General features: G+C 46.2%; 1 protein-coding gene across 2 annotated transcripts in view; it reads right to left on the reverse strand.

Annotated features, from left to right (window-relative positions):
• LOC115126191 (phosphatidylinositol 4-kinase alpha-like) overlaps positions 1-23,197 on the reverse strand; it is a 40,246-nt gene that overhangs the window by 14,786 nt on the left and 2,263 nt on the right. Inside the window, exons 2-37 of one of the 2 annotated variants that reach the window (XM_029655808.2) lie at positions 19,951-20,067; positions 19,660-19,753; positions 19,403-19,564; positions 18,934-19,196; positions 18,642-18,708; positions 15,353-15,501; positions 15,159-15,224; positions 14,967-15,063; positions 14,278-14,469; positions 14,054-14,154; positions 13,651-13,910; positions 13,449-13,544; positions 13,070-13,253; positions 12,860-12,960; positions 10,256-10,424; positions 10,088-10,138; positions 9,854-9,962; positions 9,527-9,663; positions 9,269-9,402; positions 8,795-8,877; positions 8,564-8,634; positions 8,151-8,357; positions 7,976-8,059; positions 7,813-7,902; positions 7,513-7,632; positions 7,180-7,272; positions 6,872-7,028; positions 6,202-6,329; positions 5,921-6,079; positions 5,611-5,762; positions 5,414-5,521; positions 3,799-3,926; positions 923-1,087; positions 746-825; positions 386-585; positions 148-235 (exon numbers count right to left, since the gene is read on the reverse strand). In XM_029655808.2, coding sequence (XP_029511668.1) covers positions 148-235; positions 386-585; positions 746-825; positions 923-1,087; positions 3,799-3,926; positions 5,414-5,521; positions 5,611-5,762; positions 5,921-6,079; positions 6,202-6,329; positions 6,872-7,028; positions 7,180-7,272; positions 7,513-7,632; positions 7,813-7,902; positions 7,976-8,059; positions 8,151-8,357; positions 8,564-8,634; positions 8,795-8,877; positions 9,269-9,402; positions 9,527-9,663; positions 9,854-9,962; positions 10,088-10,138; positions 10,256-10,424; positions 12,860-12,960; positions 13,070-13,253; positions 13,449-13,544; positions 13,651-13,910; positions 14,054-14,154; positions 14,278-14,469; positions 14,967-15,063; positions 15,159-15,224; positions 15,353-15,501; positions 18,642-18,708; positions 18,934-19,196; positions 19,403-19,564; positions 19,660-19,753; positions 19,951-20,067 — 4,662 coding nt within the window. Of the gene's footprint in view, positions 1-147; positions 236-385; positions 586-745; positions 826-922; positions 1,088-3,705; positions 3,927-5,413; positions 5,522-5,610; positions 5,763-5,920; positions 6,080-6,201; positions 6,330-6,871; positions 7,029-7,179; positions 7,273-7,512; positions 7,633-7,812; positions 7,903-7,975; positions 8,060-8,150; positions 8,358-8,563; positions 8,635-8,794; positions 8,878-9,268; positions 9,403-9,526; positions 9,664-9,853; positions 9,963-10,087; positions 10,139-10,255; positions 10,425-12,859; positions 12,961-13,069; positions 13,254-13,448; positions 13,545-13,650; positions 13,911-14,053; positions 14,155-14,277; positions 14,470-14,966; positions 15,064-15,158; positions 15,225-15,352; positions 15,502-18,641; positions 18,709-18,933; positions 19,197-19,402; positions 19,565-19,659; positions 19,754-19,950; positions 20,068-23,197 lie in introns of both variants that reach the window. The other variant, XM_029655800.2, reaches the window with a different exon arrangement.

The following is a 23,197-nucleotide window of genomic DNA, read 5'->3' on the forward strand; positions in this document are numbered from 1 at the left end:
TCAATTAGAAACACCACCACTTTTGAACCTGAACTTTGTGGCTCTGACATAAAAAAACAACATGTTCTTCAACAAACATCTTTGAGGTATGATGAGCATTGGCCACTCCTGTGTAGCAGATGACTGCCGAACTACAGGTTGACTCACCTTGACGGCCTCAGGTACGTCACTGACCGCTCCAGGGTCCAGCCTCACCAGCCGGGTCACCTCAGCCACGATCGCATCGTTCTTAAACCTAAACACACACACGCGAGAGGGTTAGCACTAACATGCCACAATCGCAACGTTCTTCAACCTGACAACAACAGTTATTATTCAGGTGGAACCAATCTAAAGCTTTCCACGTTTGCCCTACACGTGTCTGTGTGAGACTGTGTGTGTTTACCTGGCAGGTAGCTGCATAGCCAGATAAGGAGCTATACTCCAGGCCAGGTTGACGTTGTCTTTCCACTGTTTCTCACTGAGGCTGATGTACTTGGACCTCCAGTTGGCGATGCTGGTCTCCACGGACTGTTCTGTAGCGATGGCCAACTCCTGGGTGCACAGAGGGTTGTACCAGGTAGTCAACCGCTCAATCTCACTGGCCTAGAGGAGGTGGGGGGAAGAGGACATCAGTCCTAGCAACAAAGTGGACGGTCAGAATGTAGGACTAAATGCAAATGAATAGCAAGGAGGGAGAGTCAAAGGGAATCTTTCTGTCCGAACATAAACCTTCCACAGTAAAAATCCCCACTGTTGCTCTCACCAGTAAGGCCAGCAGCAGGGTCCGACGCTTCATGTAGTATTTATGGAGCTGAGTCCCTCTGTTACTCTTCTTAGACATGCCTGGGGACAGGAAGGACATGGTCAGATCTCGCCGCGTGTGTGTGGGCGCATTGTGTCTGTCTGTCTTGTGTGTGTGTGTGTGTGTGTGTTGTGTTACCTGACTTCTTGGAGGCGGTGGACATGCCAGAGGACAGAGGGTAGGTGTTGATCCAGCCACTCTGGCCACTCTGCTGGGAGCGGGAGCTGGAGTCATGAGACATGGTGCTCCTGGGGTCCTGGGCCGTCATCACAGACAGACTGTTCAAAGACGGGTCCTGGTTGTCTACACACACACAGACAGGCATACAGTGCTTTCAGAAGGTATTCACACCCCTTTACTCTTTCCACAGTTCGTTGTGTTACAAAGTGGGATTCAAATAGATGTCATTATTTTGTTAATAATCTACACAAAATACTCTAATGTCAAAGTAGAAGAACAATTCTAGCATTTGTAAAAAAAGAAATAATTACAAATAAAACATTATTACATCTTGATTAGATAAGTATTCAACCCCGAAAGTCAATCAATAAAATCACATTTGGCAGCGACTACAGTTGTGAGTCGTTCTGGGCAAGCCTCTAAGAGCTTTGCATACCTGCATTGGACAATATTTGCACATTGTTCTTTTTAAAATTCTTCAAGCTCAGTAAAGTTGGTTGTTGATCATTGCTAGACAGCCCTTTTCAAGTCTTGCCGTAGATTTTGTCTCCCAGTGTCTGGTGAAATGCAGACTGAACCAGGTTTTCCTCTAGGATTTTGCTTGTGCTTAGCTCTATTCCGTTTCTTTTGATCCAGAAAATAACTCCCTAGTCCTTGCCGATGACAAGCATAACCATAACATGATGCGGCCACCACCATGCTTTAAAATATGAAGAGTGGAACTCAGTGATGTGTTGTGTTGGATTTGCCCCAAACTTAACACTTTGTATTCAGGACAAAAAGTTAAGTTCTTTGCCACATTTTTTGCAGTTTTACTTTAGTGCCTTATCCACAATATTACCCTAATCTGTCAATTAGGTTAGTATTGTGGAGTAACTACAGTGTCGTTGACCCATCCTCAGTTCTATCATAGCTATTAAACTTTTTAACTGTTTTAAAGTCACCTTTGGCCTCATGGTGAAATCCCTGAGCGGTTTCCTTCCTCTCCAGCAACTGAGTTAGGAAGGACGCCTTTATCTTTGTATTGACTGGGTGTATTCATACAACATCCAAAGTGTAATTAATAACTTCACCATGCTCAAAAGGGATATTCAAAGACGGTAAAAATAAAATTAAAACACATCTACCAATAGGTGCCCTTCATTGCGAAGCATTAAAACACCTCCTTGGTCTTTGTGGTTGAATCTTCACTGCTTGACTGAGGGACCTTTCAGATAATTGTATGTGTGGGGTACAGAGATGAGGTAGTCATATAAAAAATCATGTTAAACTATTACACAGTAAGTCCATGTCACTTATTATGTGACTTGTTAAGCAAATGTTTGCTCCTGAACTTATTTTGGCTTGCCATAACAAAGGGGTTGAATACTTATTGACTGAAGACATTTCAGCTTTTCATTTTAAATGAATTTGTAAACATTTCTAAACACATCATACTCCTTTGACATAGGGTATTGTGTGTAAACCAGTGACATTTTTTAATTTTTTTTATTCATTTGAATTTAATTCATTTTAAATTCAGGCTATAACAACAAAATGTGGAAAAAGTCAAGGGATGTGAATACTTTCTGAATACACTGTAGGTAGGGATAAAGTACACACACACACACACACAGTCTTTCTATCCCTTATTATTTGGGCCCTGGAGTTTTCCCGACTGTAATCTACTTCCTCATTTAACACTCTCTATCCATATCTCTTTATCCCTCCCTCTTTCCACTACAAACTCAACTATCTCCTGCTACAATTATCTCTGTCCATCTAACGCCTAATTCCTTCACATTCTCTAGCTACATCTTTCTCCATCCCTCAATGCATTCATCTAAAACAACATTGGCATGCATCCCTCTCCCTCCTAAATCCACACGGACATGCATCACCATCCATGGACAAGACATTGTGAAATATAAATGAGGTGACGAGCATCGTCTCAGCATTCGATGGAGAGGAAGGAGTTTTTGAAGAGCGATATGATGAGCTTTATAACGTTAGTCCTGTATTATATGAGATGACCATGCGTTGGTCCCACAGGCAGTGGTAGAATTTACCCCTAACCGCTGATACAGACAGACATTATTTCACCCACCTGATGGTAAAGGGTTACCATTGAGGGTAGAGTAATCTGATTCTAGATCTGTGGTTAGGGCTAGTTTCTACCCGGCGCGATCCGATGTGTTATGAAGTGAGATCATGTTGTTCTTGGGGTCGCCAGGGACGGACAGGAGGAAGGAGCGGTGTGGGTGGTGGAGAAGAAATAGGTCTCTCAAATTTCTCAATTTGTTTGTTTTCTTTTTGTTGACAAATTGACAAAACGAGCTGAGGGGCGGATTGGCATGATATAATGTGTAGAATAATAATAATAAATAATCAATCATGCATTTTATCAGAGGTGGCAAATCTGCGCCTTGCTCCGCAGCAGACAAATAGATGGATAGAGTAAAATAGATATAAAGAAAGAGAGACCGAAAGAAAAAGAGAGCGAGAAAGTGAGAAAGAAAAAGAGAAAGAAAGAGAGAAAAAGAGACAGAAAGAGAAAGAGAGACAGAAAGAAAGAAATAGATAGAGAAAGAGAGACAGAAATAAATAGAGTGAGATCCTACAGACTATAAAGATTTATCGATCTATGAGCAACGTAGCAAGGAGCCTGATCAGGCGTCAGATTTGACCTGTGTAAAAACATGCTCTTGTAGTCTTGCAATGCTGTTGTTAATCAGCCGGTGTTTCCACCGCTGTAGGCTTACTTAGCATCGATATCGGAGAAGTGCTGGACACGATTAGTGATCCGAATATCCCGGCAGAGAGGGTGCTGGGGGTGGGCACGGCGCCTAGCTCACCGGGAGGAACCAGCTGGCACGCCGCCAGGTACTTCTTGTCCGACAGGATGCTGGCGTAGAAACGAATCATGAAGCTGATGTCCTCGCGCAGACGCTTGTCCCCCTGAGTAGGGAACTTAGGAGGGGCACTAGAGAGGGAGGGGGGGAAAGAGAATGAGGGAAGTATACAATTAATTAACACAAGAAAATCCTGACCTCTGGATCATTGGCCCCTTTGGGCCAATGACACGTGTTACGAACAACAACATTCTGCATAATAAATACCTCTTTTACATTAGTATTATAATTTTAGCTTACGGCACCTGGTATTCATAGGCGGTCTCCCGTCCCAGTACTAATCAGGCCCGACCCTGAACAGGTGTTCAACAGGTGGTATGGCCTCAAGCGTATTTTTTTGTACCCCATTTCCTCCCTGCTCCAAAACCGCCATAAAAAAAGCCAGACTACTGTTTGCAACTGCACATGGGGACAAAGATCATACCTTTTGGAGAAATGTCCTCTGGTCTGATTACACAAAAATAGTAGTGTTTGGCCATAATGACCATCGTTATGTTTGGAGGAAAAAGGGGGAGGCTTGCAAGCCGTGAAGCACAGCGGTGGCAGATTCATGTTGTGGGGGTGCTTGGCTGCAGGAAGGACTGGTGTACTTCACAAAATAGATGGCAGGAAAATTATGTGGAAATATTGAAGCAACATCTCAAGACATCAGTCAGGAAGTTAAAGCTTGGGTCTTCCAAATGGACAATGACCCCAAGCAAACTTCCAAAGTTGTGGCAAAAGGGCTTAAGGACAACAAAGCCAAGGTATTGGAGTGGCCATCACAAAGCCCTGACCTCAATCCTATAGAACATTTGTGGGCAGAACTGAAAAAGCTTGTGCGAGCAAGGAGGCCAACAAACCTGACTCAGTTACACCAGCTCTGTCAGGAGGAATGGGTCAAAATTCACCCAACTTATTGTGGGAAGCTTGTGAAAGGCTACCCAAAACATTTGACCAAAGTTAAACAATTTAAAGGCAATGCTACCAAATACTAATTTAGTGTATGTAAACTTCTGACCCACTGGGAATGTGATGAAATAAGTAAAATATTAAATAAATAATTCTCTCTACTATTATTCTGACATTTCACATTCTTAAAATAAAGTGGTGATCCTAACGGACCTAAGACAGGGAATTTTTGCTAGGATTAAATGTCAGGAATTGTAAAAAACTGAGTTCATATTTATTTGTCTAAGGTGTATTTAAACTTCCGACTTCAACTGTAAGTAGTACTAGTATTTTTACTTTAAGTACTTTTGTGTGTGTAACTGAAGTAGTCGAAGGAGGTGGAGTAGAACTTCCTGTGTGTGTGTGTAACTGAAGTAGTCGAAGGAGGTGGAGTAGAACTTCCTGTGTGTGTGTGTACCTGAAGTAGTCGAAGGCGGTGGAGTAGAACTTCCTGTGTGTGTGTGTGTGTGCGTGTGTACCTGAAGTAGTCGAAGGTGGTGGAGTAGAACTTCCTGTGTGTGTGTGTACCTGAAGTAGTCGAAGGCGGTGGAGTAGAACTTCCTGTGTGTACCTGAAGTAGTCGAAGGCGGTGGAGTAGAACTTCCTGTGTGTGTGTGTGCGTGTGTACCTGAAGTAGTCGAAGGCGGTGGAGTAGATCTTCTCTCGGAGGACATTTCTGATGGTGGTGTTGGTGACTACGTCAGAATGGAGCAGTGCTAGACCCAGAGTTAGGAGCCTACACACACACACACACAGAGAGAGAGATTACCTCAATGAATTTGCTCTGAATCAGAAACTGGATCTTGTGTGTGTGTGTGTGTGGACCTAAAGCGAGGTCCGATGGCGGCTACGTGGCGGTTGAGGCTGCTCTTGGCCCCGCCTACATTGAGGGAGAGCGAGCGTTGTAATAGGCTCCCGAATATCTCCACCTGGTCTTCACTGGAATATTTAGCTATCTCAAACCTCTGAACCAGAAACTGGAGAGAGAGAAGGAGAAAGTAGAAGACAAGTTGGAGGGGGAGGGGCATGGAATGAAAACACATAGGACTCATGCAGTGAATTCCACTTACTCTAGTATTTTAAGCGAACTGGATTGAACTCACACACACACACACACACACACACACACACACACCTCTATCCAAATGCAGTGAGGGGTGACGTCGGGGGGACAGGGGACAGGCTGACTCTCCTCTGAGGCTGCTAGGGGATCAGCCTCCACCTGAGCATCAGAGAACAAGCCCATCTTCAGCTCCACTGTCATCTGCCACGCCCCCGCCATCTCACGCATGAACTACAGACAGAGAGAGAGAATACCCGTGTTAGTGTGGGTTTGAATCCGGGTCCCACCACTATTTTCACAGAAATACACAATGTTAATTCAACTCCAGCAATAGATGTCTACAACATGCTTACCGGGACCTCCACTCCAGTGCGAGCAGCCAGCAGCCATTCCCAGCAGGCGATAGCCGTCTCCATGCCGTGCTCTGTAAACATCTTCAGAGGAGACCAACACAGGTGGTGCAGCAGCTGCGGATCACACTCTTCACAGAGAGAGAGAGCGAGAGAGACAACACAAGCCTTCAATATAATGAGACAGACAGACAGGCACAGACAGACACACACACCACAGCGAAAACTGGACAAGGGACTACATCCATGGAAAAATGCACCCCAATGGGCAATATCAGGGATGGGCAATATCAGGGATGGGCAATATCAGGGAAGGGCAATATCAGGGAAGGGCAATATCAGGGAAGGGCAATGGGCCGAATCCATTCAATCTGGCCCGGGGGAGGTTGGAGTAAAAAACAAAACATCTATATCTATCTATAATAAATCCAGGCCACTCTAAAACTAGACAGAAAGTATGTAGACATCATAATGGACCGATACGTTTTCAAATAGCTGCCCTTTCTCTGGCCTGCTAAAGACTTCTGATGAACACATCGATCTGGACAAAAATATGCGCAGCCCTTCAGCTGAATTCTGAAAGCCCGATGTAGCCGGAAATGATTGCCCGACCCTGGGCTACATGGTGCCTTCATGCCCTTCCAAACCAAAGTCAACTCGTCAGCACACACACCTTTAGTGCTGATGAGCAGAGCAGCCAGTTTGAACATGTTCTCAGTGAAGGCCTCAGGGTTCTGAGTGTCAAGGGCCTCTGTCATCTGTTTGACCATCAGGGTGGACAGGTCTGACTGGCTACGCACCGCCTCAATGAAATGAATCATACCTGCCACCTGGAGGGAGAAACACACACGCACACACACACACACACACACGCAATGTCGATGTGAACCGCAACATCGTTCTGTTGACTCAGCCGAAGAAATATGAGGTCTATGAAGAACTGAGTGTCCGGTCCAGAACTGTAGTAGTGTCTCTCTGTACCTCTCCAGCATAGCGATTCCTCAGGTTGAGTGAGGCCATGAAGTTGGAGTAGTCTTTCTTCACACAGGCTGGCCTCTCTGTCAGCTGAGTGATCTGGAGGGGAGGAAGGGACTTGGTTAGTGTGTGTGTGGACACGTTTTACTATACTTGTGAGTACCAGAAGTCCTACAACTCTGAGAAGTCAGGATATTTTGCCGGTCCTCACTTATAAAAAGGCTATTTTAGGCTTAGGGTTAGGGTTTAGGTTTAGAATTAGGGTTAGGTTTAGGGTTAGAGTTATGGAAAATAACATTTTGAATGGAAATACATTTTTAGGTGTGTGTGTGTTCTCACCCCTAGCGTAGTGCTCTGTCTGTTGTAGCCAGCGAAGTGCAGGATGCTCTCTGTAGCCATGGCCAGGCCAGTGTGCTGGGACAGACCTGACACCCAGTTCTGATGCTTGTTCAGGTACTCCTGGAGATGGAGAAGAACATCAAAAACAGGGAATAAAGACAAGACTCATCTAAAACCTTGACTTCTTAAAAAAAAAGCCATTTAGAACCTCTTCATGAACAATGATTTGACAGAACATCTGCAATGCGTTTCCATCTGCTTTTCCTTTACAAAATGTGTGTGTGTGTGTGTGTAGCTCACCTGTAGGTGTGACTTGGTGACAGAGGGGGCCCACTTCATGGCTTCTTTCAGGATCTCCCCACAGCGAGCAGCAAAGTCCTTCACTATGCTCTACAACCACATAGAAACGTCAATGCAACATTCAGAAAACACACACACACACACACCAAACACACATTCCTACCTCTCTGGCCTCGTATGTGTCTGGTACAGTGATCCTGTAAGGGGTGTCCGGGATGTCGTAGTACGGCTGGTCCTTATGGATGTCCTATACACAAAGCAGGGGCACAAGTCAATACATTGAGGGATCACAGAGAATAACAATTGGCAGGTGGATACCAGAGAGCATGTGTGCGCACCGCGCCGAGGGAGAGGGAGAGGGTCTGCAGGATGTCCAGCATCGTCTTCAGTACGCGGCCACTCCACAGCAGGTGGGGGAACGTTTCGGCCAGACCTGACAGGTATTTGTCGGCCACCCTACGGATCCTCTTGTGGATGTGGTTGAAGTTGACCAATAGGAACTGAGCGTGGCGCTCCAACTCTTCCTCGTGGGCTTTGGTCTTCGGCTGGGGAGAGAAACACAGGAGAGAGCAACGGTTAAACCAACCCACCAATCATTGGAGAGGACATGCTCCACAGACGGTCAGGTGTCCTTGACTTTCAGATGCTCTTGCGTCTCTCCGTTTTGATTGAATCTGACGACGGTCCTCAAATATTCGTTGTACGACTCCATGGCTCGTGTTGGGTGTTAAGTGTTATCCGACAACCTTACCTTCTCAGCCATCATCTGTAGGAAGACCTCGAACACTTTGTCCCCAACGGCTATCACACACTGCATCATACCTGGAGACAAAGAGAGGAGACATTCATTATATCACTGTCTAAATCATGTGGAATAAACAGCAAATATATTTGTAATAAATGTGTAATAGCGGTCTAATACATGAGTAATACCTATGTAACACCTGTGTAGTAACTGCAATGACTGTGTAATGCAGCTTACCAGACTTGTCCTTCTGGATGGCTCTGTCCTCAAAGTAGCGGAACATCACCTGGAAACGGTCAGAGTCTAGAGCACGCAGCATCCTGGTGAGAGAAGAGGGGAGAGATGGATTGGAAACGGTCAGAGTCTAGAGCACGCAGCATCCTGGTGAGAGAAGAGGGGAGAGATGGATTGGAAACGGTCAGAGTCTAGAGCACGCAGCATCCTGGTGAGAGAAGAGGGGAGAGATGGATTGGAAACGGTCAGAGTCTAGAGCACGCAGCATCCTGGTGAGAGAAGAGGGGAGAGATGGATTGGAAACGGTCAGAGTCTAGAGCACGCAGCATCCTGGTGAGAGAAGAGGGGAGAGATGGATTGGAAACGGTCAGAGTCTAGAGCACGCAGCATCCTGGTGAGAGAAGAGGGGAGAGATGGATTGGAAACGGTCAGTCTAGAGCACGCAGCATCCTGGTGAGAGAAGAGGGGAGAGATTACCTCATGTACTCCAGCCTGTAGACAGACAGTAGGTAGGTCGACATGGCAAAGTCTAGTTTGTTGATGAGAGCAGACACCTCAGGAGGAGGATCTAGCAGGTTTATAATGGTGCTTCTCAGGTCATTCAGCTCCGCCTGAAAAAACACACACACACACACAAAACCAGGGAACGTCAGACAAGTGTGTGTGTGGGTTTGTAGTAGGACGTGTGTGTATGTCTGTACACGATCTGTATGTGTGTGTGGTTGCGTTTCGTACTGCGGTGACAGTGTCGTTCTTCAGGGCAGAGTTGTACTGTAGTTCAGAGCGTAGGGGTTCTCCACTGGGGAAAGTGAGGAGGGGAGACTTGGTGGCGATCTCACACACTCCCTCATACCACTCCTCTGGCCACAGACCTGCAGAACACACAAAACCCTTAATAAACCTATGCACTTTTACACAGCAGAATGACTGATAAACTCACTTTAATCTTACCACCAGATGGGTATAGGCCACCATTTAAACCACATCGAGTCAATTCTATAGATTGTACACCAATCCTGGTGGTTTACTGTAGTATATGTTAATATAATCTTAAACAGCCACCTGATCCCTCAACAGCGAAGCCCATCACCACAGAGTAGAGCCAGAAGTCTCTGAACAGCTTCTGCAGGCGAGGCTTCGCTTCCTTGATGGGCGGCAGACGCTTTGTCAGCTACACAGAGAAAGGAGACCCAGATCAATACGGAGTGTAGAGATGAAGTAGTGCTGCACAGACACTCGAGACAAATACTGCACAAACTGTTGAAAATACAAAATGTACAGAGGCAACCCACATACCACGGCAATAACAGGAATCAGTACGCCAAGGTTTCCTGCACTGCTTGAAGCCTGGAAATAAATAAACGATAGCTAAACAATGTCAACGCAAAACAACTAACACAAGCCTGTTGTCAAGGAACCTTGTAGTCTGGCCTAAGTTATGGTTACTGTGTAAATGGAGTGTACCTTCAGTGCGGGGCCCTTGTCCGAGGCCCTCTCGCTGGCCCTCTTGCCCTCCAGTCCAAGCTGGACAAACAGCTCCAGTAGGTTGACCAGCAGCTCATCTACCATCTGCTCTGCGGCCAGGTTAGCTGCTATGTTTGCTAACGCATTGATCACCGCCAGGGAACAGTGTCTGAAACACACATGAGATTAGCATAGTCGTTTTTAGTATAGTGGGTCATGGAGCTGGCTATGTGCAGTGAGTAGGGGTTCGGCAGTGGGGGACAGGGAAGGCCTGAGGATTTAAACTAAATGTGTGTCTTTTTACAATCATTTTAATGATCTTCTGATTTCATCTCTTCAGTTTGAGTCAGAAAGTGAGTGGGTTAATACTGAAGAGAAAAAAATATCCAATCAGGATTTTGCTTTGGTGGTCTCTGGGTAGAACAATCTAACGAGTTCAGCCAGCCATTGGCTAGGCCTTCAGAAGCTGGACAGAAGGCATTTTGCATTGTTCTGATTGGGTGGGGCCTACTGGAGTGAACGGGCTGCTTATTCTTTAACATTATTTGATGCATTGTGTGACTTCTGTCGTCTGTCTATCAGCCGTGTCTATGTGTTTGACCAAAACTGGAGTGCACAGGTATTACGGTCGCTGTCCTTTCAGCACAACGAGCCTGTCACATTTGATGCGACACTGTTGTTGTCTCTATTGGTGACAGTGGTGTTAGGCTATCATAGGTTGTGTAAACAGTAACCACGTTTACACGCACACCAATATCCCATTATTATTTTTTGGAGTTGACGCATATAGACATAATTAAAAACAGTATTAACCCCTCCACACTCCCATTTACAGCAACGACTTGGGGAATAGTTACAGGGGAGTGGAGGCGGGATGAATGAGCCAATTAGAAACGGGGGATGATTAAGTGACCATGATGGTATGAGAGCCAGATTGGGAATTTAGCCAGGACACCGGGGTTAACACCCTTACTCTTATGATAAGTGCCATGGAATCTTTTAGTGACCACAAAGAGTCAGGACACCCGTTTTAACGTCCCATCCGAAAGACGGCACCCTACAAATCATATCCCATTTACCATAACCTGGAAAAGCTTGTATACAGGTCATGAGATAGCTGGGATATGTTGATCTTAGACGGGATACTGTGGCATGTAAACATCTTATTCTGTTTGCTGTTGTTTTTCGCAGTCTGCTCAGTTTCACGGGTGTTGTGTGATGCTGTTCTCACCGGATTGTCAAATCCCTTCAGAAAGTAGGCTACCCGTGCAGTTCCATCTACCATAATACATCTATAATAATTGGTTTTGCTGATACTCTGCAGGCTACTGGACGATATAGCCTACTGCGGTGTTTCCCAAACTCGGTCCTGGGGACCCCAAGAGGTGCACGTTTTGGTTTTTGTTGGGAGTACTACACGGCTGTAATGCTAGGGCAAAAACCAAAACGTGCATCGAGTTAGGGAGACGCTGACCTACTGGGTTATGCTACTTTCACACCTAATTTAAATACGTTTTTTTGCTTATAATTTCCAACATTTGGTAGGCCATTTATATGTCAACTACAGTTACATGCAGATTCTCTTCGGTCATAACTTGTTGCCCCAGAAGTCTAAATAAAGCAGTGCTCACCAGAACGTCTTACATCAATAGAATGAATGCATTAGTAATCTAGCTGACACCAGTAAAGTTGTCGGTTTCGTTTAGGAAACCAGGGAGAAAAGTCAATAACTCCACAACAGAGGAAAGAATGGACCTGTGCAAAATGTCAACAGTTTGACCGGTTTTAAGGAAATGAGAAGCTGAGAAAAATCGATGAAACACGTTTCTGATAAGACAGTTCAGTTCGTCTTGGGTGCATATTTTATGTGGTTGAAATACTGTCTGCTTGCATAACAGTGTCCAAGACAACACGACACCCACATTCGCATTTTCTCAAGAGACGCTGAAATAAAGGATATTTCTCCACTCCTGTTCCCGAGACAAAATCAACATTTGGTGTATCATTTTACTGCAAGAAATGCATAATTCTGCAGGAGTTAATATTATATTACACTACATGTGAGAGGTTATAGACCTACAGTCAGTGTCCAGATGTCAGTTACGATTCCATTTAAACCTGATGATCTTAAATGAGGAATGTTCTGTTTATTCATGGTTACAGGGATACCAGTGAGCGGGATATCAGAAGTGCATGTAAACAGCTTATCCCGAATAAGACCTTAAGCGGGATATGAACTACTATCCGAAATACATGTAAACGTGGTCAATGATTTTTTTTGTTTTGCCGGTCACATTATTTTATGCTGTGTGTCACATGTCGTGTTCGTGCCGGTTCTGACTCTGTGTGTGCGGCAGCCCGAAGCGCGGCCAGGCCTGTTTGATTCATTCATGATGTCATCAAAAAGCATCGCTCCTCCTTCACTACAACCACAACGGACCAACTACAGAAGATATCATGTTTTCTGTTGTCTTCTTGTTTTTTTTTTGTTTGTTTGACACAACGTATTGGAAGATTTCTGGTCCCTCGGAAGCCCTAGCTCCTATAGTCATGATTGGCTACTGAGGATAGGATAGGGGGCAAAGGTTTAGGGGCTGAGGACACCTGTATCCGTGGTCCTTGTAGTCCTTGGTGGAGTAGACCATTGAGGAGGCCTTCACACTGATCTGCTGGAACAGGTTCCACACCTCCTGGTAGATATATTGCTGTGAGGTGAGAGAAAACAATGCGTTTGCTGAGGGATGTATTGCAAAGGGGAGAGAGGGAAGAAGGAATGAGTATAAAAGGACAAGATCGAGTGTGTGAGCGCCTTACATTCCCAGTGATGACCATGCATCCCAGCTGATCTATAATGAGTACATCTAGCTGTGAAGGCGGCTGGCAGAACTTCTGCTGTAGGATCTGCAGGATGGGCTCCATGACGCGGGGCGTGTCCCTCAGAGCCACCGCGATGTGACCCAGGGCTCTGATGGTGTGGTCTGGGATCAAGTGGGCCTCTCTGGGTGGGGGGGGGGAGACATACGGTTGGTCAGAGGAGCTGCCAGTCATTGCCACGGAGATGGGGATTGGTTAGAGCTCCTATCAATCACTGCAGGACAGTCTTTCTAGGCAGGTCACCTGAGGTTCACTAGCTAACATTGAGAGTTATTTCATAAGTAAAGGAAGAGGTGATGTTGGGGTCAGATAGACTTACTTGTCATTCTCTTGAGAGATGTAGAGACGGTTGGACAGGCTGGCTAGGAAAGCCTCCACTATAACACTGTCCATAGTCAGACCAGCCTTCAGACAGCTGAGAGAAGGGAAAAAAACAGACCGCATATTTGGTGACAGCGGCGAATGAAAGGCGCGAACGTTGCTTATATTTCTCTTCTCTGAAAACAAAAGTCTTTCCTCACCTGCAGATGTTGTCTATGGAGATGTCTCGGAGCTGCTCGTACATGGAGGGCTGGCTCTTCTTATTGGCGTGAGCACTGAACGTAGACTGGGAGTGCTCATTGGTCACGTGGATCTTGACCTCACCTGTCCCTGTGGTGTACTGGCTGTGGTACTTGTACAACTTGACCAGGACAGGAGAGGGGACCACCAGGAAGTCTCTGAGAGACATGGTGACAGAGTGGGCCACCACCGGGAACCGCTCACACAGACGACCCAGACCCTACACACAAACACACCCAGGATCATTCTTATTAGGTATGATTGATACTCGTATTATGCCATTCTCATCAACACAATATTGTGAAGACAGACAAAAACAGGAAGCGACTCGGATGGAACCACTGTCGGCATTTCAGAACCTACCTGTAGACAGCAGATGAGCAGGGGCATGTGAGCGATGATAACTTTACTGGACGTCTTGGACTGCAGCTTCTCCGACAGCTTGGTACACAGGTTCTCAGCTCCTGATCAAAGCAAAACGCATGAACAACAGTCGGTTTGTGTTCATTCCAAATGAATGACCCAATTTTTTTTTTCTTCCCGCTTTTCAAGGCATGCGCACGGGGGGGGGGGGGGAGCAGTCTCACCCTGCTCCTCAGTGACGGCCCAGACCATGAGGTCGACGCAGGCAGCGTTCGCCTGGCAGCGTAGCTTCAGAGGACTCAGCTCACTGTGGAGGTGATCTACATCATGTAGGATCCTCTGCAGCTCTGACTGGCTACTACTGAACTGCTCCAGGACAAAGTCATGAACCTCCTTCACATAGCCCGTCTGCAGGTCTGGGAACACCGCCACACCAACATCAATAACACACTCGTGGAACAGTCAGAAACACGTGCAGCAAACAGTCTGCTGAACTGATTCTGAACAATAGCAAATCAGGTCATATCAATAGGCTTTCTGTATATTAGAGATGGGTTCGGTTAGGCGAAAGGTTAGGGTCAGGTTAAAGGGGCAATCTGCCGTTCAAACAACAACAATGGTTTTGCTAAACAGCTGAGGGACTGGACTGGAGAAATGTAACCACGCTCTAATTCACAAATTGATTTCATGCATGAAATCAAAATGATAATTGTAACCATGTTTTGAGGCTGTATAGTGTTTGCTTACAACCAACTTATCTTTTGAGTTCTGATGGGGTACGACAGTTGAGTTCAGGAGGCACTTATAAGATATGGGTACATAATCATTCATGTATACGTCCAAAAATGGATGTAGCAACTGCAGATTTCTCCCCTTTAAAAAGGTTGGGGTGAGAGACCAGTGGGGTTATTACCTTTCAGGTTATACAGCGTGTCTCTGAGCATCTTGAAGATGGTCACATACAGAGGATCACTGAAGGTCCTGTAGTGCAGGTGCATACCTGGGTTCAACTACAGGGAGAGAACACAACAAACATGATGTAACATCTATCTTGAGGGCTCCACAGGAAAGTGCTTTCATTCAAATAGAGGGGAAATGAACCTACCTCCAGAAGTTCCTGCAAGGTGTCATCCAGTGTTTTCAGAAAGGATTCAGCGACAAACTGCTCAACCTGCACAAGACAAACAGAACACTTAGAAATTCATTCTGAAAAACGATTCCACAGTTCTATCCAACCCGATTCCACAGTTCTATCCAATTCTACAGTTCTATCCAACCCGATTCTACACATGTACTGACCATGTTGAGGAGCTGGCGCAGAATGTCCAGAGGGACGTCAAACTCTCCCTGGGCACTGCCCGTGAACAGAGGAGACACAGAGAAACTAGAACTGATGGTGGAGAAGAAATAGTCTGGGTCCACAGCACTACCATCAGGGAGATAGGAGCCTGGGGGGAAAGAAAGAAAGAGATAGAGAGAGGGTGACAGAGAGAGTGACAGAGAGAGGGAGAGAGGGTGACAGAGAGAGGGATAGAGAGAGGAAGGGAGAGAGGGTGACAGAGAGAGGGACAGATAGAGGAAGGGAGAGAGGGTGACAGAGAGAGGGACAGAGAGAGGAAGGGAGAGAGGGTGACAGAGAGAGGGACAGAGAGAGGAAGGGAGAGAGGGTGACAGAGAGAGGGATAGAGAGAGGAAGGGAGAGAGGGTGACAGAGAGAGGAAGGGAGAGAGGGTGACAGAGAGAGGAAGGGAGAGAGGGTGAGAGGGAGAGAGGGTGACAGAGAGAGGGTGACAGGGAGAGAGGGTGACAGAGAGAGGGAGAGAGGGTGACAGAGAGAGGGTGACAGAGAGAGGGTGACAGAGAGAGGGAGAGAGGGTGACAGAGAGAGGGATAGAGAGAGGAAGGGAGAGAGGGTGACAGAGAGAGGGATAGAGAGAGGAAGGGAGAGAGAGGGATAGAGAGAGGAAGGGAGAGAGGGTGACAGAGAGAGGAAGGGAGAGAGGGTGACAGAGAGAGGGATAGAGAGAGGAAGGGAGAGAGGGTGACAGAGAGAGGGATAGAGAGGAAGGGAGAGAGGGTGACAGAGAGAGGGATAGAGAGAGGAAGGGAGAGAGGGTGACAGAGAGAGGGATAGAGAGAGGAAGGGAGAGAGGGTGACAGAGAGAGGGATAGAGAGAGGAAGGGAGAGAGGGTGACAGAGAGAGGGATAGAGAGAGGAAGGGAGAGAGGGATAGAGAGAGGAAGGGAGAGAGGGATAGAGAGAGGAAGGGAGAGAGGGATAGAGAGAGGAAGGGAGAGAGGGTGACAGAGAGAGGGATAGAGAGAGGAAGGGAGAGAGGGTGACAGAGAGAGGGATAGAGAGAGGGTGACAGAGAGAGGGATAGAGAGAGGGTGACAGAGAGAGGGATAGAGAGAGGGTGACAGAGAGAGGGATAGAGAGAGGGTGACAGAGAGAGGGATAGAGAGAGGGTGACAGAGAGAGGGATAGAGAGAGGAAGGGAGAGAGGGTGACAGAGAGAGGAAGGGAGAGAGGGTGACAGAGAGAGGGATAGAGAGAGGAAGGAAGAGAGGGTGACAGAGAGAGGGATAGAGAGAGAGGGTGACAGAGAGAGGGATAGAGAGAGGAAGGGAGAGAGGGTGACAGAGAGAGGGATAGAGAGAGGAAGGGAGAGAGGGTGACAGAGAGAGGGATAGAGAGAGGAAGTGAGAGAGGGTGACAGAGAGAGGAATAGAGAGAGGAAGGGAGAGAGAGGGATAGAGAGAGGGTGACAGAGAGAGGGATAGAGAGAGGAAGTGAGAGAGGGTGACAGAGAGAGGGATAGAGAGAGGAAGGGAGAGAGGGTGACAGAGAGAGGGATAGAGAGAGGAAGGGAGGGTGACAGAGAGAGGGATAGAGAGAGAGAGAGAGAGAGAGAAGGGGGATAGAGAGAGGGAGGGTGAGAGAGAGTGATATATATAATGAGAAAAGTATCAGTCAAAAAGTGAGACGTGGGCTACTAAATCAACTGAAATACTTCCGAAATACACTGCTCAAAAAAAAATAAAGGGAACACTTAAACAACACAATGTAACTCAAGTCAATCACACTTCTGTGAAATCAACCTGTCCACTTAGGAAGCAACACTTATTGACAATACATTTCACATGCTGTTGTGCAAATGGAATAGACAACAGGTGGAAATTATAGGCAATTAGCAAGACACCCCCAATAAAGGAGTGGTTCTGCAGGTGGCGACCATAGACCACTTCTCAGTTCCTATGCTTCCTGGCTGATGTTTTGGTCACTTTTGAATGCTGGCGGTGCTTTCACTCTAGTGGTAGCATGAGACGGAGTCTACAACCCACACAAGTGGCTCAGGTAGTGCAGCTCATCCAGGATGGCACATCAATGCGAGCTGTGGCAAGAAGGTTTGCTGTGTCTGTCAGCGTAGTGTCCAGAGCATGGAGGCGCTACCAGGAGACAGGCCAGTACATCAGGAGATGTGGAGGAGGCCAACAACCCAGCAGCAGGACCGCTACCTCCGCCTTTGTGCAAGGAGGAGCACTGCCAGAGCCCTGCAAAATGACCTCCAGCAGGCCACAAATGTGCATGTGTCTGCTCAAACGGTCAGAAACAGACTCCATGAGGGTGGTATGAGGGCCCGACGTCCACAGGTGGGGGTTGTGCTTACAACCCAACACCGTGCAGGACGTTTGGCATTTGCCAGAGAACACCAAGATTGGCAAATTCACCACTGGTGCCCTGTGCTCTTCACAGATGAAAGCAGGTTCACACTGAGCACATGTGACAGAAGTTAGAGTCTGGAGACACCGTGGAGAACATTCTGCTGCCTGCAACATCCTCCAGCATGACCGGTTTGGCGGTAGGTCAGTCATGGTGTGGGGTGGCATTTCTTTGGGGGGCCGCACAGCCCTCCATGTGCTCGCCAGAGGTAGCCTGACTGCCATTAGGTACCGAGATGAGATCCTCAGACCCCTTGTGAGACCATATGCTGGTGCGGTTGTCCCTGGGTTCCTACTAATGCAAGACCTCATGTGGCTGGAGAGTGTCAGCAGTTCCTGCAAGAGGAAGGCATTGATGCTATGGACTGGCCCGCCCGTTCCCCAGACCTGAATCCAATTGAGCACATCTGGCACATCATGTCTCGCTCCATCCACCAACGCCACGTTGCACCACAGACTGTCCAGGAGTTGGCGGATGCTTTAGTCCAGGTCTGGGAGGAGATCCCTCAGGAGACCATCCGCCACCTCATCAGGAGCATGCCCATATGTTGTAGGGAGGTCATACAGGCACGTGGAGGCCACACACACTACTGAGCCTCAATTTGACTTGTTTTAAGGACATTACATCAAAGTTGTATCAGCCTGTAGTGTGGTTTTCCACTTTCATTTTGAGTGTGACTCCATATCCAGACCTCCATGGGTTGATAAAGTTGATTTCCATTGATATTTTGTGTGATTTTGTTGTCAGCACATTCAACTATGTAAAGAAAAAAGTATTTAATAAGAATATTTCATAGGATGTGTTATTTTAGTGTTCCCTTTATTTTTTTGAGCAGTGTATATTGCTTTTCTTATATTTCCTCACCTTCAAAGTACTGTGCAGAGGGATCAACTGCGCAGCTGAGGGTCAGTCCTGCTCGCTCTGGACTGGCCTACAGAAGAAAATAACATTTTCAGACATTTCAAATACGAGACTCCCTTGACCTCTAGTGGCAGGGTATGGTAGTACAGACGCATTCTCTGTACTGAAATAGAAATAGTAACAGAGGAGCCCTTGCGTCTTATGGTGTCTTCCTGACACACAATGAGCAGTAATGGCAGTACTATGGTGAAGCAGTAGTGATGGTAGTAGTGTTGGTATAGTATGGTAATAGTACCTGCTGTGATATGCTGGACACGGAGCTTCCTTTGCGCCTGATGGTGTCTCCCTGACAAACTGTGAGCAGCGAGGCCGGCATGATGGAGCGGAAGTCGTTGAAGGAGCGCCGTCGTGACGGGTCAGCCTCCTCGGCACCGGACAGCAGCGGGGCTCCCGCCCGCGGGAATAGCTTGGACAGCAGGGGCTCCTCTGTGTTGCTATAGCGACCGAAGGCCCGGGCCACGCCCAACAGGCAGGGCACAGTGTACCGGCACAGGTATTCTAGGGAGGAAGGGAGAGGGGTGAGAGAAAGAGACAGGTGAACAGCTGCTTTTTTCATTCTGTCTATGCTCTTTCTGTGTCCATCTACGTATATCACAACGTTTGTGAGGAGGACAAGAGAAATGAACTCAATAACTAACCAGGAACTAACATTTTCCTAAAACACTGTTGAAAGTGAAATGGTGACATAGAGAACATGCTGGTACCTTTATCATGGCTTTCTGGGTCCAGGCAGATGTCCAGCAGGACCTGCATTATGTCCATGATGGCCTCCAGGATCTGTCCTCGCAAGGTGTTATCTCGCTGGGCAACGTCAGATAGAAGAGTGCCCAGACAGAAGCAGAAGTTCTCTGCTACCGGCAGGATCTCTGTAGGACAGGAAGATAGACCATCAACCAGTCAGACAGGATGAATTCATTCTGAATGCCGTGAGACAGACAAACGCTTGCATCTCTTTCCTTACCAAGTCCCTTGCTTCCAGAGCTTTCTTCGATCCATTGAACTCTGGGAAGTCCCTTCAGCAGCCCCAACAGGTAGGGAATGATAGCGTCTTTGTGCTGCAATAAAAACAGAAAAATCGCAAAACACTCGAGGAAAAGCCACTAAACAGCTAAGGGGGGCACACAGGGTGCTGAGATAGGAGCCAGTTATTGGTCTGACAGGGTCAGGGACTCAAGGAACATCCGTCCCATATAAAGCATTATAGAAACGCAACCATTAACAGAGTAGGCCTAGCTGCTTCAGTTCAATCTACCTGTAGGTCCGACTCGACCAGGAAGATGCCCAGAGCTATGACCGCATCCCTCCTTCTCTCGTCCAGCTGGAACACCCCTCTGAAATCTACTGGACACATGCATTGTAGCTTCTGGACCTGAAACAGAGATGAACAGCAAACATGTGGCTTGTATTTTGCTAACTAGTCAGTCCATCAGTCCTAACCGCCACGAATAGGGGGATAAAACAAATATACTATCTTGCAAGGTCAAATCTGATTGGTTAAAACAGCATTCCAGCCGGTGTCTATTCCACATGTTACCACCGGCTAAAACTACGACGTTAAAATGCCTATTTACTCTGTTCCATCTGACTGTGCAATCCACTTTCTCATCAGCCCAGTCAGGCAATTTATACTCTTGATCGCCACTACAGTGGGGCAAAAAAGTACTTAGTCAGCCACCAATTGTGCAAGTTCTCCCACTTAAAAAGATGAGAGAGGCCTGTAATTTTAATCATAGGTACACTTCAACTATGACAGGCAAAATGAGAAAAAAAATCCAGAAAATCACCTTGTAGGATTTTTAATGAATTTATTTGCAAAGCATCTAAACATTCTCACATTTCTTTTAGACTAACATTTCATTTTCAACAGCAGAGATTTGTATAAACCTAGCTGTCTGTCTCTCCGACATCTGCAACATTGTTTCAATATTCAAATTTATATCCAGCTGTCCCATAGTAATGAACGAGTCTGGATGAGAGACAGACAGGCAGCTTTTCTCAGGCAGCCGAAATCATGAATCAGCATCATTTGTATGGATATATACAAAGAAATATCAACAGAAAACAGGTAGAACGAAACGAGCACATTTTCTATGCCAGGTGAAATTTCAAATCATTAGCTCATTCTTACAGATGTATCTAAATAAATGTCAGCAGCAGTTACATTACAAAGCACGCTCATCCGTTTTTAGTGTAATTATGGCAAAAGATTATAAAAATAAAAATATATATTATTTGGCTGGTAGAATTGTTTTTCTTCTACCTGCCACATTGGCTGGTGGACCAAAAAGTTGGTTTCAGGCTTAAACTAAATCTATTTTGCTATCAAAGCTTGAGTTTTTAAATAAAATATGCTCTGAGAAGAACAACATTGTCAGGCAAGGCATATAGCTAATATGCTGTGATAATGTACAAGTCCTGTCTACTGCACAAACCTGCACAAAGCTCTGTCAGGTTGGATGGGGAGCGTTGTCGCACAACTATTTTCACGTCTCTCCAAAGATGTTCGATCGGGTTCAAGTCCGGACTCTGGCTGAGCAACTCAAGAATATTCAGAGAGACTTGTCCTGAAGCCACTCCTGCATTGTCTTGGCTGTGTGCTTGGGGTCGTTGTCCTGTTGGAAGGTGAACCTTCGCCCCAGTCGGAGGCCCTGAGCAGGTTTTCATCAAGGATCTCTCTGTATTTGCTCTGTTCATCTATGCCTCAATCCTGACTAGTCTCTCAGTACCTGACGCTGAAAGACCTCCCTACTGCATGATGCTGCCACCATCATGCTTCACCGTAGGGACGGTACCAGGTTTCCTTCAGAAGTGACACTTTGCATTCAGGCCAACGAGTTTAATCTTGGATTCATCTGACCAGAGAATCCTGTTTCTCATGGTTTGAGAGTCTTTAGGTGCCTTTTACTGAAGTGTAGCTTCTGTCTGGTCACTAGCATAAAGGCCTGATTGGTGAAGCGCTGCAGAGATGGTTGTCCTTCTGGAAGGTTCTCTCATCTCCACAGAGGAACTCTAGAGCTCTGGCAGTGACCATCGGGTTTTTAAAATGTTATTTTCCCTTTATTTAACTTGGCAAGTCAGTTTTCAATGGCGGCCTAGGAACTGCCTTGTTCAGGTGCAGAACGACAGATTTGTACCTTGTCAGCTCTGGGATTCGAACTTGCAACATTTCAGTTACTAGCCCAACGCTCTCCCTGACCAAGGCCCTTCTCCCCTGATTGCTCTATTTGGCCGGGGGGCCAGCTCTAGGAAGAGTCTTGGTGGTTCCAAACTTCCTACATTTAAGAATGATGGAGGCCACTGTGTTCTTGAGGACCTTCAATGCTGCAGACATTTTTTGGTACCTTTCCCCAGTTCTGTGCCTTGACGGACAATTCCTTCAACCTCATGGCTTGGTTTTTGCTCTGACATGCACTGTCAACTGTGGGACCTTATATAGACAGGTGTGAGCCTTTCCAAATCATGTCCAATCAATAGAATTTACCACAGGTGGACTCCAAGCAAGTTGTAGAAACATCTCAAGGATGATCAATGGAAACAAAATGCACCTGAGCTCAATTGAGTCTCATAGCAAAGGGTCTGAATACTTATGTAAATAAGGAATTTTCATATTTCATTTTTAATAAATTAGCAAACATTTCTAAAAATCTGTTTTCACTTTGCCATTATTGGGTATTTTGTGTCGATTACTGAAGTGTATTTATTTATTTATTTATTTAATTCATTTTAGAATAAGGGCTGTAACGTAACAAAATGTGGAAAAAGTGAAGGGGTCTGAATACTTTCCTATGGCACTGTATGCAGGCAATGCTCTGATGCATGTAGTGCTCAAAACTCTGACACCTGAACCGTGATGTGGACAATTAGTGTTTTAGGAAAGTAAAACCCCCCCCAAAGTATGCTACATATCAAAACACAAGGAATGGTGTTTTGGTCATTTTTTATATGCTGTTTTTAAGGACACGTAAATGTGTCTCATATGGCCAATATCACTTGTTTATTGATGGCCCTGGCTGCCCCAGTTCAGAATCCAATGGATACGGATGTCCGGTAAATTTCTCAAATTGTCTGGTAAATTAAAATCTTCCCGGTCACATTGTTCAGAAACTCTGGTGTGGGGTACAGAGATGAGGTCGTCATTCAAAAAATCATGTTAAACACCATTATTGCACACAGAGTGAGTTCATGCAACTTATTATATGGCTTGTAAAGCACATTTTTACTACTGAACTTATTTAGGCTTGCCATAACAAAGAGACAACTTATTGACCCAAGAGATTTAAGCTTTTCATTTTTAATACATTTGTAAAAATGTAGCCCACAGCCCCAATACCCCACCAGTCATACAGGAAGGATACTAACCTTGTCGCTGCAGATTGCCCAGAATGACCAGTTAGCTGTGTAAACTTGTCAGGCCCCAGAACTACAACCACCACTGGCTACTGGTCAGGCCTCAGAACTACAACCACCACTGGCTACTGGTCAGGCCCCAGAACTACAAC

The sequence above is a fragment of the Oncorhynchus nerka genome, linkage group LG4 (assembly GCF_034236695.1).
Source record: "Oncorhynchus nerka isolate Pitt River linkage group LG4, Oner_Uvic_2.0, whole genome shotgun sequence".
Taxonomy (NCBI): domain Eukaryota; kingdom Metazoa; phylum Chordata; class Actinopteri; order Salmoniformes; family Salmonidae; genus Oncorhynchus; species Oncorhynchus nerka.